The sequence below is a fragment of the Agelaius phoeniceus genome, chromosome 6 (assembly GCF_051311805.1).
Source record: "Agelaius phoeniceus isolate bAgePho1 chromosome 6, bAgePho1.hap1, whole genome shotgun sequence".
Lineage (NCBI taxonomy): Eukaryota > Metazoa > Chordata > Aves > Passeriformes > Icteridae > Agelaius > Agelaius phoeniceus.
The window spans coordinates 12,308,341-12,323,502 of record NC_135270.1 but is presented as its reverse complement, the minus strand read 5'-3'; the positions used below and the strand labels follow the sequence as shown (position 1 = coordinate 12,323,502).

The window sequence follows — 15,162 nt, the reverse complement described above, 5'->3', positions numbered from 1 at the left end:
TTGTTTATACATATGCTTCCTATGGATTTCCTCAGAGCTTTCAATATTCAAAAGTGATATTAGTCAATCAATATATATATAGATCATTGAGGAATATATCTGATCATTGAGGAAAACTGTAGGCTTCCAGTAATAAAGTAACAAAATTCTCAGTACAATGACAAACTGAAATGGCAGCTTTCAGCCTGTATCATTCTGCCTTCGTCAGAAGGATATTTTAGATGGAATGATAGGGAGAAAAACAGGCCAAATTTACAGGCAGTAATTCTTAAAGACAGTAAGATGTTGTATTGATAAACTTTGTGAGGTTGAACTTCTCTGTTGCCTTTGAAATTAAAGTATGGTTGGCAATGAAGGTTTGTCCCCAGATATAATTTGCTGGCAATTTTTCCTATGCATCCTTAATAAAGTTCTCTTTATCCCTTTTGTTTTCCCGTGCAGGGGAGAAGCCCTATGTGTGTACAGTTCCTGGCTGTGACAAACGTTTCACAGAGTATTCCAGTTTATACAAACATCATGTTGTACATACTCATTCCAAACCCTACAACTGCAATCACTGTGGGAAGACCTACAAGCAGATCTCTACCCTTGCTATGCACAAACGAACAGCACACAACGACACAGAGCCCATTGAGGAAGAACAAGAGGCTTTCTTTGAGCCACCTCCAGGTTAGAATTGCAGCCTTTGAATCTCTAGTTGGGAAAAAAAAAAGGGTTGGATGGTATTTTGGTGGGGGATTTTGATAGCCAAGGAAATGAAAACATAGATAAGAAGTTAAAGTACTTAATAAAGATATCTTAATTTCTCTGTAAGACTTTTTAGGGTGCTGGGCAACTTGTAAACAGAAATTGCATGGGAATTGGCCAGAAAATAAACTCATTTATAGCAGTCATGGGGTTAAGAAAGAAGTTTGAGTTGAAATCTCAGCAAACCTGCTAAAAACATGAATGTGGCTAAGGGACCAGAGAGCCTCTAAGCTGATTACAACTTACTGGACTTTTGTTAGGGATTTTTCAACGAGTGTGTATATATATAACACCATGGCTGGTGACAGTCTTTTTGTGTGGGAGTAAAGGTTCTGCCTTGAGAAAAAAAAAATCTGTTTTTGCAGTACAGTGATATGTGCTGGCTTAGCTGTGGTTTAGAGCAGTTTCTGTAAACTGTCCTAGAGGCAGAGATGAAAAGGAGCTGCTGTGCTGCAGTACTCCTTCGAGTTTGCTGCTCATGGTATCATGAGTATTGAATCCTATGCATATAAAGGATCAGACTGAAGGAAATACTGTGAAAGGACAAACACCACTTGTCAAATTGTGATTTTTGGATGTGGCTGAAGGTCAGAAATATCCCCACAAACTGTTTTGGTTAGCAAAGTTGTTTTGCACCACGTTGGTGGGAAACTGCACTGAACGCCTCAAGCAGACTTACTATAGCTTAATTCCTTCTTTTAAAGGAATGATAACATTTATTTGCTGAGGTTAAACATTTATCAAGATAATGAATTTACTTAAATCTTCACACAAAGGCATGTCACTAGATTCTTCTGTATGTGTGTTAATTAATAACTTAAAAAAAAATCCAGTTCTGTTTGCATGGAGTCCCTTGAATGGAGAGGTTAACATTAAATGAATAAATTAGAAATGTTTATCACATTTTAATATGTGCTTACAAACTGAATGTGTGTGTAGTATTTATGTGTCTTTAAACTGATTGCTAGAAGATTATACCCCCTGTTCCCAAAATAAGACTTCCTGACTTGCTTCTGGTATCTTTCCTCCTTTTATTTTTCTTATCTTTATACTATTTTTTTCTGTCGCAGTGTTTAAAACCTTCAGACAAGACTGGGACTTGTCATTGGCTGTCCTGGTAGCATTTAGAGTATGGAAAGTAACCTGTTGCATTTTTGTATCCAATAGGTCAAGGTGAAGATGTGCTCAAAGGCTCCCAGATCACCTATGTGACAGGTGTAGAGGGAGATGATGTCATTTCTGCACAGGTTGCTACAGTTACTCAGTCAGGATTAGGCCAACAAGTAGCACTAATATCCCAGGATGGAACCCAACATGTAAGTAACTCAGTGTCACCTGCTGACAAAACCATGCTGAGAATTGAGGCACAGGTTGTAGCTTCTCCATGGGCTCTCTGAAATCACACAGGATTCTGGGTAAATGTTGGTGGAAAGAAGATTCTCTGGAGCTGTGTCAGGATATCTTTAGGGTTGTGCTCCTGTGGAATATCTAAGTGAAACCACATATTCTGACACGTGAAACTGTAAAGTTTTCCAAAGTTAGGGGATTGGTCTCTCCTTGTTATCTTTGTCACTCTGAAAAGGGCTGTTTAAACAACTGCTATATATACAGTCTGCTTCTGAGGTTTCTCATAATTCCCAGATTATGCTGTTAATATCTGATGGGCATCTTCACTGTCTTCTCTGCACACACTCTGGGGGGTTGAGGAGTGGGAAGTCTTTTCAGTCCAGGTGCTTCCTTCACAAGCAGTTTGGTTGGTAGTGTGCAGTTTCTAACATAAACTAAAGGATAAGGAATCCTTTGATACTATTTTCCACTTGAACGCTCCTATGGCTGTCTTTTTTTTTTTAAGGTTTTTCATGGATACATATTTTTAAGGATTTCATGTTAGATTTCTTTGGAAGGGGATTTCAACACAACTTTCTTGATTCACTGTGGCAGTATATTGAAGGCTTTTGGGAAAAAAAAATCTATATCAGCTGGCAGGGCAACTGAAATACCAGTAACATATGTAAGATATATTCTGAATTCAGACTGAAATAAAATATCCAAGGGGCCTGTTACATTGCCAGGATATTGGAAATTGCAGCAATACTAAGTAACTGGTAATTTTTACCCTCTAAAATGAAGTCCTGCAGAAGCCTTGACACAGAATTCTTACATTTAAATTATCTTTCAGCTTGACTTCAGTTCTGGGATTTATTACCTTGTAAATCAGGCATCAAATTATATATCTGATGCCTTAATGCATTACTGGAGACATCAGTAATTTATATCATTAATTAGTTATGGATTGTTTATTTGTGGCTTCAATTCTAAGCCCTCATAGGGCTCTTTAGTATTTACATCAAGATCAAAGTATGTCAGGCGGTACAACCTTAAATCCCACTGACCTCTGTGCAAGACACATGCATAGATAATCTGTTATGCTGTTATTTGGGATAACGTGGAGTTGTAGGCTCTGGCATTAGGCTTGCATCCCCTCCTACCACTGAGGGCCATATTCTTTTCTCTGAGCAGGTAAGTGTGTCTGAAAGGTCAGAGCTGTTGGATCCCAGCCAGTGGGGCAGAGGGAACGAGGCTTGAGCAGCTCTGAGCCCCTTCCCTGCCTCAGGAGCTGCCGTGTGTTGCAGGTGAACATTTCCCAGGCAGACATGCAGGCCATCGGCAACACCATCACCATGGTGACACAAGATGGCACCACCATCACCGTCCCTGCCCACGACGCCGTCATCTCCTCGGCCGGCACGCACTCGGTGGCCATGGTCACTGCAGAGGGCACCGAGGGACAGCAGGTGAGGCACACTGCCCTGCACACCTGCTCCTGTCCCCTCAGGAGCTGCTGGCAAAGGGACCCTGAGCCGCCACACTGCTGGCATTGGTGCAGATTCAGCTCAGCAGTTTCCAGCACCTGGCCCACACATTCCCCTCCTCAGTGCCTGATGTGTTCTACCCAGGGCTGTACATCTGCAGGTTTTAATGTTTTAAAATGCTTTAAAAACAAGGGGGCACCAAGAAAAATATCTGAGGTACCGGTCCAATGATTCATTTAGGTGTCTGTAAAATAACACCTAGAAATGCCAAGCTTTTTACCCAAAGTCACACAGTAAATGTGTGACAGAACTAAGTATAGAATCCAGTATGAACTATAATTTCATTGGTTAATATTATGGGACTGTAATTTATTTGGCAGATGGGAAACATTTGTGTAAGTCTATATCTGTGGGTTGGTTTTTAACGTACAGATAAAACAGCTAACTTTTTAGTACAAATATGATGTTATCTTTAAGTTAAAATTCATTCTACTGTTCTAAAATTGCACCACATGAAAATGAAGATAATTATTAATCTCTGTGTAGATAAGCACAGGTCTGTAGGTGCATTTCTCAAATTGCTGCAGTCCTGAGGATATTTATATTTTAAGAGCTAGTAATAATTTGGAGAACACAATTATGGCAACTTTCCTTTTGCACAATACAATTATGCTAATGAGTGATCCCAGTTTTGACTGTAAATGTGAAGGCAGGGGTGGTAGGAGGTGAGGGGCAGGAAGAGATGTGCCAGGCAGGTGATTGTGTCTCTGTCCTGAAGGTTGCAATTGTGGCCCAAGACCTAGCAGCGTTTCACAGTGCCTCCTCAGAAATGGGACACCAGCAGCACGGACACCACCTAGTGACTACAGAAACCAGACCTGTCACATTGTTGGCTACATCCAATGGGACACAAATTGCAGTACAGGTAAGATGGGGAGAAATGGTTTTTTTGGAGTGTTTCTTACTTCTAGAGCTAGAAGCTACCTAGTCAGGAAACAAAATTATTTGAATAACCTTGGTTTCCCTGAAAAAAAATAGCCCACAACTATATGATCTCATATTTAAAATAATATATAGGGTGAGAAAGAGGAATAAACAGCATCTGATTTTTCCAAACCTACTTGTAGAACTCTGAAAAAAGGGGAAGGCTGGGAGAGGTCCAAACTTCAAGTCAACCAAGTAGTTCATGGACTCACAGGTTTTCAGCAAAAAAGTGCTTTTGTTCATCCTTCAGCTTTACATATAGGATTGACACATACAAAGCCAACCTCTCAAGGATAAATTGCTATGAACTTATAAAATTAGCAAATTTGTTATTTAAACCTTGAAATGCTAATAGCAAAATAGTGCAAACAGTTATATAGAAAGATTAATAATCTGAAATCTTTGGAAATAGTGACCTTCTGTAATGTGCCAAACCAGCACAGTACAAACAGTCTCTGTAAATAGTTCCTCACATTGTTCAAACACTGTCAGGAAAACGTAATTTCTAGGTATGAAAGAGCTCTTAAGAGCTCAGATTGAAAGGAATAGTATTAATATCCTCAAGCAGAAACAAGAGATTGTTATTTTACCCTTTGTTAAATGGAAAGTAGTAAGTCAGGTGCTGTTGAAAGTTGAGAAGCCCTGAATCTGAACTCCTCTCTTTTGAGCTAAGTTGGCACTAATCAAAACTGCCTGTAAGAGAAACCATGTCAGAAGGCAATTTTTGCATGAGGGAAAGAAAAAAGTAGCTAAAAGGGTCCTTTGAATGAAAGGAAAACAGGCACTCTGCACATGCCCCTCTTCTGTTACCAGCAATGGGGCATTAGCTTAAGTTGCTTTACATTAATTAAACTTAAAATACACAAATAGAAGGGAGATATTTTAGAATTAAAATACTATTGATTATTCCTGAGAGTTTGATTGGCTTTTCTCTTGTACTTCAATACTAACAAATTAATCCATTTGGTTTCTAAGTCCTGGTAAAGCCAGTAGCCTGATAGTCCTGTTGAAATGCTAACGAGGTGCAAACAGAGTGGATTTGAGTGGATCCCGAATGTGATGTGCAGTGACTGTAAAAATAACAAGTGATACTTAGAATTGTCCCATTAGGTCCAGCAATTTGGTTTTACCTTTCACACTCTCATATGTGTTTTTTTTCTGAGCCAATAGGTAATGGCCAGCTTTACATTTTTTTGTGAGGTTGAGGTTGTCTTCAGTGTTCCCATGAACATAGTATAAAACTCCATGGATTCCTTCCCAAAATTGTGTCAAGTTGTATTTATTTGGGGTTGCTTATCTTACTTCTGGTAGTACCAGATAGTTTAGAGAGGAAATTAACTGTAGAATCAAACAGTGTCATCACAACAGCTTTTTTATGCAGTTGGGATTCTGCAATAAATGAACACTTTTTCTATAAATTCATGTCATGTGGTGTTCCAAAGAGCTGACTTTCTGTTAAGAGAGTTAAGAAAAATGAAGATGTTTGTTTGCTTTACCAGTGATAAAATGAAATGCAACAGCCACTGTGACTTCTGTGCCTGGTCTGAACTTTGTAATATCTGCCAAGTAAAATATCACCTACTTTGTGGGTCACGAAGTGTGTTTATCATGCAGCAGTTCTTTGAAGCACATGTATTTGGTGGTTACATATAAACTCGGTGTGATCTCCTAGCAGCAGCTATCTTAATTGTCAGGCTGATTAGATAGCTGCTGTTATATATTATCATCCAGGAGAGGTGTGACAATACTGATCACACTTATTTGGCCTGAATATTGTTTGGTATCCTGATCTTTGCTTTCAGAACTTTTTTGATGCATTTATTATCTAAGTGTAACGTTTTGGACTTTTTTTCTGTTTAAATGTGTTTGTTTCAGCTTGGAGAACAACAGTCTCTGGAAGAAGCCATTAGAATAGCCTCCAGAATACAACAGGGGGAAACACCAGGGATTGATGATTAACTTGTAAAACTGCTACCAGAACAATAGAGTGAAAGGTATTTTATTTTCAACCAACAAAGGTCCATGCCAGCAACAGCCCGTAAAAACTTTGAAGTCCCCCACTCACTGATACTGTGTACACATTTTATGCAAGAGTGAAGAACATTTTCTAAGTTTTGTGTACATAACCCTTGGAATGGACTGACATCATCTACTTCCAACCGTTGCATTCAGGAATATGGAATTAGGATTATATAGTAAACTTCCTTGTTATCCTTTCATCAGATTTCAGACTGGTCTACAAGCAAGTAAAAAATTAGAAGTATTGGAATTAATTTTTAATGTCATGTACAAATAATGAAGGCATTACTGAAGATTTCAGCTGTTTAAATAACCATTTCAGGAACCCTTACAAGTAATAAAGGCAACAAAGCCTTTTAAAATTGCATTCCATTAATGGAAAAGTCTTGGATTTTGAGCCTACTACTGTAAATCTTCGTATTTTGATTTGTTTCATACAGATTTGAATACTCTTTAGATTATCTACCCCATCTCACTCATTGTAAATACAGACTGTTAATGCTGGAAGTGCTAATTATATTATCTTTAAATTGGATTATGTACAAAGAACTGGTTGTTGAATATTAAAGAAAGTAAATCTAATGATTTTGTTTCTTTACATATTTTACTTAAGATGTTACTCTTGAATTATTATGCAATAAAATATAGCAAGACTGTATTGTTTAGATAGGATGATATTGTCATGTGACTTACTGTTTTACTTTTTACTGAGACTGAAGTTCAAATTATTTATTTACGGCCTTGTATAAATTTTTCCAAAGTTTATTTATCATAAACTTAATTTTTTGGCATTAATTTTGATCGTAATCCATTATAGTGTATTAAGCAAATACTGGTAATAGTTATTTCAAACATTCTAAAACACTACAAGAGTGATTTTTACTAAAAGGTGAAGTTACCCATTTTCAAGTGAACTATTTTCAAATGGTGCATTTGCAGCAAAAGTACAAGTACTAATAGTTGTTTTCAACAGTTCTGAGTGCCTGCTGCTACCATTCAGTACCTAGGATGTGCTTGATAATCAGTGCTTTTGAAAATCAGGACACAAGTTACTAGGAAAAAGGGATTAATGATGATGTAAGTACAATGCTGCTCTCCAACTATCATTCTGTAAAGGAAAAAATCCATTGTAGATATGTCTAAAATATACAGCAAAATGTAACTTTCAATTTTTTTTATATGAAGAAGTGTTTTTACTCTTGTCTTGTTAGCAAGCTGGTTAAGCAAGTTAAACATTTTTGGCTTCCTGTAAGATTCAGTGCTTATTTTAGATTAGTGTTAAGAGCACTTCTGACACTGAAACCTCACCTTTAGCTTTCTTCCCTTTCAAGGGAAGGATTGAACATCCTCTGGACAAAGTCTTTATTAAGGAATCCCAAGTATTGTGAGGTACACATCCTACATGAAAAAATAAAGTCCATGACTAAGTACCTTGAGGTATTTGACCTCAGAAAGGCCAAGTTTGAATAGAATGAGCCAATTTATTGTGAAGTACTCTATCAGTGTGGGTTGCAGCCTTTTATGTTTTCTACACAGAAGCAGTGAGAGAATACAGTACTGTGGGATAGAAGGGGACAAAGGAAAGGCCATTCTCTGCATAAATTACAAAGTAAAACTTGGAAGCATATAGGTTGTCTGTAACTTTTGTATAGGATTGAGGTTGCTTGCTCACTTAGGTGCCAGTTTTCCTGAAATGTTGTAAATCTTGATATCCCATGGAGATAAATGTACTATGCAAGGAGGATTAATTGCCTGTCAACTAGATCAGTTTCTTAGTACTTATCACCTTTTAGAAATTAAAGTTGTATCATTTGATGTGAATGTTGAAGGGTTTTTTTTTTCCTTAAATTTCATTGCTAATAGTTTCTGAAAATGGTGGCTGGAACGGTGACTTTGACTTAGCAAAGAAATAACTTCAGTTCTTATTTCTTTTCATTTCCCAGGACATTTCCTGACCACTGTACAAATGTGAGTATTCTTTCTCTTTCATACAAGTTGGTTTGCTGCAAGGTGTTCATTCACTACCAGCTCAGTCAGGAAAGCTGTGGTATTTTAAAAATTTTTTCTGTGACTGTTACCTTATCAGTTACTCTTGCAAAACTCCCAAGTCAAAGGTGGTGCTTCCATGTTTTGCTAGCTCCCTCGACATAAATAAGGTGGAGTGCTTTGTGTTTAAAGAAGAGCTGAGGTGATTATGTGTGCCTTAGCTGAAGGCCTGCCTTCATAACAGACCTTGGTGATGCTCACCTGCTGCTTCCATGCAGCCAGCAGTGGAAGGAGCTGTAGTGGAGTCTAGACAGGACAAGATTGGGTTAGATAGATAGGAAAATTTGCAAAAAGGATTTCAGGAGGAGGAAGCAGAGAATATGACAGGACTGGGTGTTTGGCAGTGGAAATCTCTATACTTTACCCACAGATTCTACCCCTCGTTTGAAAACTGTCTCAGAGGGAATGCTGTAGCACACTAGAAGGAAGTAGCTTGTAAAAGATGTAAAGCAAATCAGCTCAGTGTATCACTGCCTCTTGCAGACTGACTCCCACATTTCCAGTCATGATTTTTCTCTTGTATGTCAATTCCGGGTCTATACCAATTCTACCCATGAAGGAATGAGCCCAAAGTCTTTCCAGACTTCGCAGTCAACTTTTCCCTTTTAAGTATTTCTCCAGATTTTCCCTCTGGTGGCCTTTGCTTTACTGTATTTTAGTCTCTCTCCTGATAGTAAAGGAGGTGATCATTTTTGGTGCTGCAGGCTGGTGACCTATTGTGCCAGACACACTCTACATAACAACAGGACGGCTTTTACCCTGAAGGGCTAATGGTTTTCATAGGAGTAAATCCTGCTGTAAACAGCCCTCATCCTGCTGCTGTGATTAAGCCCAGCTCAGCTGACCGATACCGCAGGTCCGGTGTGAGACAGGCACGTGGTGTGTGCTCAGCACAGGGGCAGGACGGCTCAGGGTGCGATAAACCAACACCGGCTGGGCTGGGCGGCCGCTCCTCCTCAGCCCTGCAATACTGCCCCACTTTGTCCCACTGCCTGCTCTGGCTTCTGCGAGCATTCTGCTGGAGCAGGGAAATCCCTGTGCCCTGCTGTGCTCTTCCAGTGCACTCAGGGAGCCTTCCCCAGGGAAGCATGGTGTGGAGGAAGGATCTGATAGAAAATGTTTTGCTCTACAGCTGTTGAGGTTTGTCAGACTCAACACCTTAAGCTGACTAAGATGAAGAAGTGCCCCATAACAAACTGGTTCTGTTCACTCTGAGTTTGTCATTGAATGAAAACAAATTTTCTGTGTAATTTTAAAACAGCACAGGTGAAATTTCATTAATATCTGTGTGGGTGACATGCAAACTGATTTTCTTAAGCAGTAATATTTTGAGAGACTGGAAATGACAGGTAACTTGTGTCCTGTTCAGCTATTAACTTAGAGTTGTTTGAAGCTTTAAAAATTTTATTTATTCAGCATGCATCATTTTTGTCCTGAAAAAATGGAAATCGCCTTGTCTTTGCAGATGCAAAAAAGCAAACCCCAGACCCTTGTTTATAATAATGTACTCCTACTTTTTTATTTGCACTGTATGTGTTTGAACACCATTTTCCCAAAAGTATCCTGTGTTCTATGGATAAAACCCTTCTAAAGCATAGACACCCATGACAACAAAAGAAAAATTAAGAGCTATTTTCAGTTCCTTTGTTGGAGGTAGTAAACTGCACTCAAACTGAGGCAGAGAAGCAAGCATTTTTCCTTGTTGTGTTATGTGTATTGTAAAATGTCCCATCAGTTTGGCATTCCTTTGATTCTGTTTTCGTTCTGCTGGTGGAGTTCGCTTGGCCAGAGGAAAATGTAACAATCTCATTAGGCCATCACCATTAGCACTAAGTTGTTGACACCTCACCCTATCAGGAAGGGGTGATACCAGACTTTCTAACCGAGGGTTATATTCAAGGCAGACTTTAATTATCCCAATAAACATAAAAGCTTATACAATTATCCTAATAAACATAGAAGCCTATATCAACAAGTGAGCACTTGGTCCTACACAGTCTATGTATTGATCTCTGCTGGAAATGTGAATTAAATCCAATCCATCTCAGGTTCTGAAACAATAAGGGATTTTCTTTGGGGTATTACTGTTCTCTTTAATTATTTGCAGCACTTTGCTCAAAGGAATGACAAACCATTTACACTTTCAGGGCACAAGTAACTGTGTGGAACTTTTCCTGTAAGTAAAAAGTATCTTATGTGGTAGTCAAAACCCTCCCGGTGTTTTACCCTTTCTTTTGTTTAAATCCATCATCACCCTTTAGGTTGATTGGCTACTGCTTTTTACTTATTTTTCAAGAGACTTTTGGACTCTCCATCGTGTTGCTGCTTGGTTCTGTAGGATTTGCTGAGAGGTTCCTGAACAGGTTCCTTAGTGAGGCAAAACAAGGGAAAGAGACTGACTTTCCAACACCTGGCAGGTCTGCTGGAATAACAAAAACCACCCACAAGGATGTAAAAAGCTCCTGGAGATACAACAATGGTCTAAAGCTACATCTCCAGTGGATTTTTTTCCCTGGTGTAGGGCTAATTCAGATTTTAATATTGGTTGTAATGACTGAAAAATCAGACAGTGCAAGAATGGTTTGTGGGACAGATGGGATTAGCTGCTTTTTGTCTTTAAGCACATACATTCAAGAGACAGATTTTTAAAAAATATTTTTATCTGCCCCCCTAAAACTGTTTGTAAAATGTCTTACCTTAAATGATGCACGTAAGAGATTATTAGAAGAGAAGTAGATTTGGAAAAAGGCACAGTACCTCTCTTATGGTTTTGCATGTTCCCTGAAGGAGAAAAAGGAAGCAGGTAGGTTAGTGATAGAGGTGAATTAGTAGTGTAGTGACTACTTAGTTTCTGTGCATTAGACATTGTGAGGTTTTTAATTGCTGGTACAAAATCTTTCTATTTTGATAATTTTAACTTGGCCTCAACAGAGGATTGGGACATTCTAATTGTACAGGTTTCAGTCATGGCAATCTTCCACTCTTCAGATGTTTTGGAGGAAATTTCTTTCCTGAATACAACTCTCAGGAACAGACTGTTTTTCCATTTTCTGGTTAAGCAGATTTCAAGTGTTAAGAGGTAAACTTAAAAGCAAAAAAGGAAGTCACTAAAAACTGTCATGTGTGTGTGCTCTCATAGTCATAGAGAATTACTGAATTGTATGTGACTGTTTGGCACAACCTGTACTTTTTTAATGTACTTTGTACATTTTAACTTCTGAGTACCTTTGGATTTTCCCTGAAATTCCTAGATTTTGGATCCAGAAGCTGTTCTTTACTTTGTGGAAACCTTGGTGCTGTCAAAATGACTGTTCTATTCTCTACTTTGTTCTCTTGCTGTTATTATTTAGAGTTCCTGGGTGAATAAATCCCTGAGCAATGTTCTCTCTGCCTACAGACTATAGACTAAAAAGAGAATAAGGACTGGCAGCACCAGCTCTTGGCATGTCTTTGGATATACAAAGTCCATTTTTGATGGGAAACACATTTAACTCTGGACCTTGTAATTGAAGAGAAAGAGGTTGCCAGCTAACAGCAGCTGTTAGCAGCACAACCCCAGATAAAATAATCTTTAAACTGCTCACCTTTAGGCTGTCAGTGGCCCAGACACAACATCTCCCATTTGGCACACTCCCACTGGGACTGTTGTCCCTGAATATGCCAAGTCCTGTGTGAGCACTGGAATGCCATTGCTGGCACTGGTGATAAGCACACTGGTCCCTGGGTACCTGCTGAAAACCAAGATAAAAGCTGGGAAAACAGCAAAGATCTCTCTCTGCTCTCAGTTCTCCACCAACAGCCTTGGCACAGCTGCCTGTAGTGTTTCTGTTTTTCATAGAAGCAGCTTTTCCTTCTTCCTCTTCTGCCATTCACACCTCCCCTGATAAGGTGAATTATGCTGGTTGATGTAGAATGGGTTTCAGCCAGATTTTGGCAGAACTCTTCTTATTTGATGGAAGTGGTTTTGGAGGATTCCAGATGAGCTTGCAAGTGCAGTAATCATGACAAGATGGCAATGCCACTTCTCTGGCAGTTCTGACAGCCAGACAAATTGGCCATTGTTCTATTTCTTCCTCATTTTTGACTTCCCCTGCTACACACAAAAGTTGGAAACAATGGTTTCCTTGAGCTGGAGAACTCCTAGTTAAAAGCAGCTGTTTGCCTGTAAGTGTGTACAGCTCCAGATAAATATTTCTAGTAGCAAAATCTTCAGTGCACCTTACAAACAAGTATTATAAGAAGGAAAAGAACCAATTTTGTAAATATATATTCTGAAAACTGTTAAACCACTGAAATTTGTGGGAATATCAGCCAGGCACTGCCTAGCCATCACTCTGTGTGCTGTTACATCTGTTGGAAGAATCAGGGCGTGAGTCTGCAAGATCTGTAGCAGTTCAGAGGTGCAATTTAATCAGCTTCAGAGAATTTGGGATGATTTGGCACAGTGTGGAAACCTGCAGAGCTCCTCCTCACTGAGCTTCTTCCTCCTCTGGTAATGTCCATTGCTCAGGTGCTCTCTGGGAGGGAATTGGCTCTGTGGGGCTCCTCATGCTCATCACAGGTGTCACAGGGGAGCAAAGTTCCCCTCAGTCTGGGCAAAAGTCACCTCTTCAACACAACTGCTCATGGTCCTGACAGACTACAGCAAAACAATGGGTGTGAATTCAGAGCAGCACATACACAGAGCCTGTGAACTCTTACACAGCAGCTGTGCATTTTGTTAGCTACATATTTATTCACTACTTCCCTTTCTTAAATGCTTTCAGATTGCAAATAAACTTTCTTTTAAAATCACTATGTTACTGTTGTCTCCTTATTTCTCTATTCCTTTTTTCATTTCCTCTCCTATGTCTTCTCTTCTCTACCACTTGATTTTGTCCCACTAAACTGTTCCAGTGATTAGTAATTCATTGTAATTCATTAGTAATTCATTCAATTACAACAGGGCTTCTGAACTTCAGTTTGTCACTTGCTGTCACCAAATACCTGTGTGTGTAGACTCCAGAAAACATGAGTTATATTAGGTTGAGTTTGGGAAGGAAACTGCAGACTTTGGCATTACAGGGGGAGGGATTTATTGAAAGCTTACAGTCTTTAAACTTTTTCAAAGAAAAGGAAACTTCATGTATGACTGAAGCAAGCCACAGATAGTGGCTGGGAAGTTTTGAGTCAGTTATAAGAATTGCTTTGTATCTCCCTCTGAGCTCTGATTGGAGAAAGAGGTGGTGGAGATTCTATTTTTACATAACCTTCTCTCACATCATCTGTTCTAAAACTTGAATGCTTCAGTTAGTACTTGCTGTACCCCATCTTAAAAAATGAGTATTTTTAATGAGATGTTAGTGTGGTTCTAAATTATTGCACACCAAATGTGTTTATACTTTACTTGATGTAACCCTATCTCTGTCCCATTTTCATAGGTTATGCTGGCTACTTTCAGTTTTCTGAAACTTGTTTTCAGTTTTCTCCAAAATGCAAATCTCAAAACTTGTGTTCCTGTGGCTCATCACCGCTTGTCCTAAAACCAGGACAGCTCTCTGCAAAGAAATGGGTATTTTCAGGCAGAAGAGGACAAAAAATTTGGAATTGCTGGAAGTGGAATAGAGGACACTGCCATCCCGGTGGGTGCGAGGTTCTGCCCTCCAGGAGTGTGTCAGGGGCAGCACATGAGCATTGTCTGCGGGGTGAGCAGGGGCAGCTCTGGCGGAGGCCGGAGAGGGGCTGTGCTACAGCGTCCGGCACCCAGCTCAGCTCCGAGCGCTGAGCGAATCCCGGCACTGCCTGCGTGTCCGGAACGCTCTGCGAGTCCGGAGAGCAGCTCCACAGGAGTACCCAGCTGGCCTTTGGGCTCCCGGGGCTGGAAAAACCCCTATTTTTTCACGCGCTTTGTTACCCAAGGGGCTCGTTTTAAGGCGATGTGCTTCAGAAGAGAGGGGCAGGTTTATCTGTTGGGTGTAACCTGACAGAAAACGAAGCCAAGAGGCAAAGTGGTGGCACGCGTAGGGATGATTCCAGCATCCACGGCCTTCGCTGTGCTGGGGCCGAGTCCATCTGGAAGTGTCCTAGTGTCCGTCTGGAAGCGTCCTACGGGAGCGAACGGCGCGGGCCGCGCTGCGGCTGCTGCGCCCCGGCCCTTTAAACCACGTGCGTGCCGCTCCTGCAAGTACAGCAATGGACTGGCTGCGCTTGGAAAGGAAAAACGCGCCCTTCACTGGCGCAGAAGGTGTTGTTATTATTATTATTAATAATTAATTAAATACTGTATTATAATTTTTATGGACATTTTGGCGCGCTCAGTTCCAGCAACTCTACGGGAGCCAGACCACGCTGCAGAGAAGCGGGGAGCGGCAGTCCCGCAGGGCGGCGCGCTGTCCCCGCGGTGTCCCGGGAGTTGCCCGGGCGGGGCGGGCGCTGTCCCCGCGGTGCTCCTGGCGCTCCCGGACGCCGTCTCCAGGCGGTTCCCGCTGCCCGGGCGGGGCCGCCCCGCGGCTAAAATGGCGCCGGGCGCGCGCCTCACGGGCGGACACGTCCGCGCGGCCGCCTCGGGGCGGGG

General features: G+C 40.6%; 1 protein-coding gene across 4 annotated transcripts in view; it reads left to right on the top strand.

Annotated features, from left to right (window-relative positions):
• Positions 1 to 13,404, top strand: part of ZNF143 (zinc finger protein 143) — a 43,408-nt gene extending 30,004 nt beyond the window's left edge. For all 4 annotated transcript variants that reach the window (XM_077179825.1, XM_054634421.2, XM_054634424.2 and 1 more), the window contains 5 exons: positions 442 to 669; positions 1,915 to 2,063; positions 3,381 to 3,542; positions 4,339 to 4,485; positions 6,420 to 13,404. In XM_077179825.1, coding sequence (XP_077035940.1) covers positions 442 to 669; positions 1,915 to 2,063; positions 3,381 to 3,542; positions 4,339 to 4,485; positions 6,420 to 6,503 — 770 coding nt within the window. In that variant the 3' untranslated portion in view covers positions 6,504 to 13,404. The remainder of the gene's footprint in view (positions 1 to 441; positions 670 to 1,914; positions 2,064 to 3,380; positions 3,543 to 4,338; positions 4,486 to 6,419) is intronic.
• Positions 13,405 to 15,162: the final 1,758 nt, after the last annotated feature.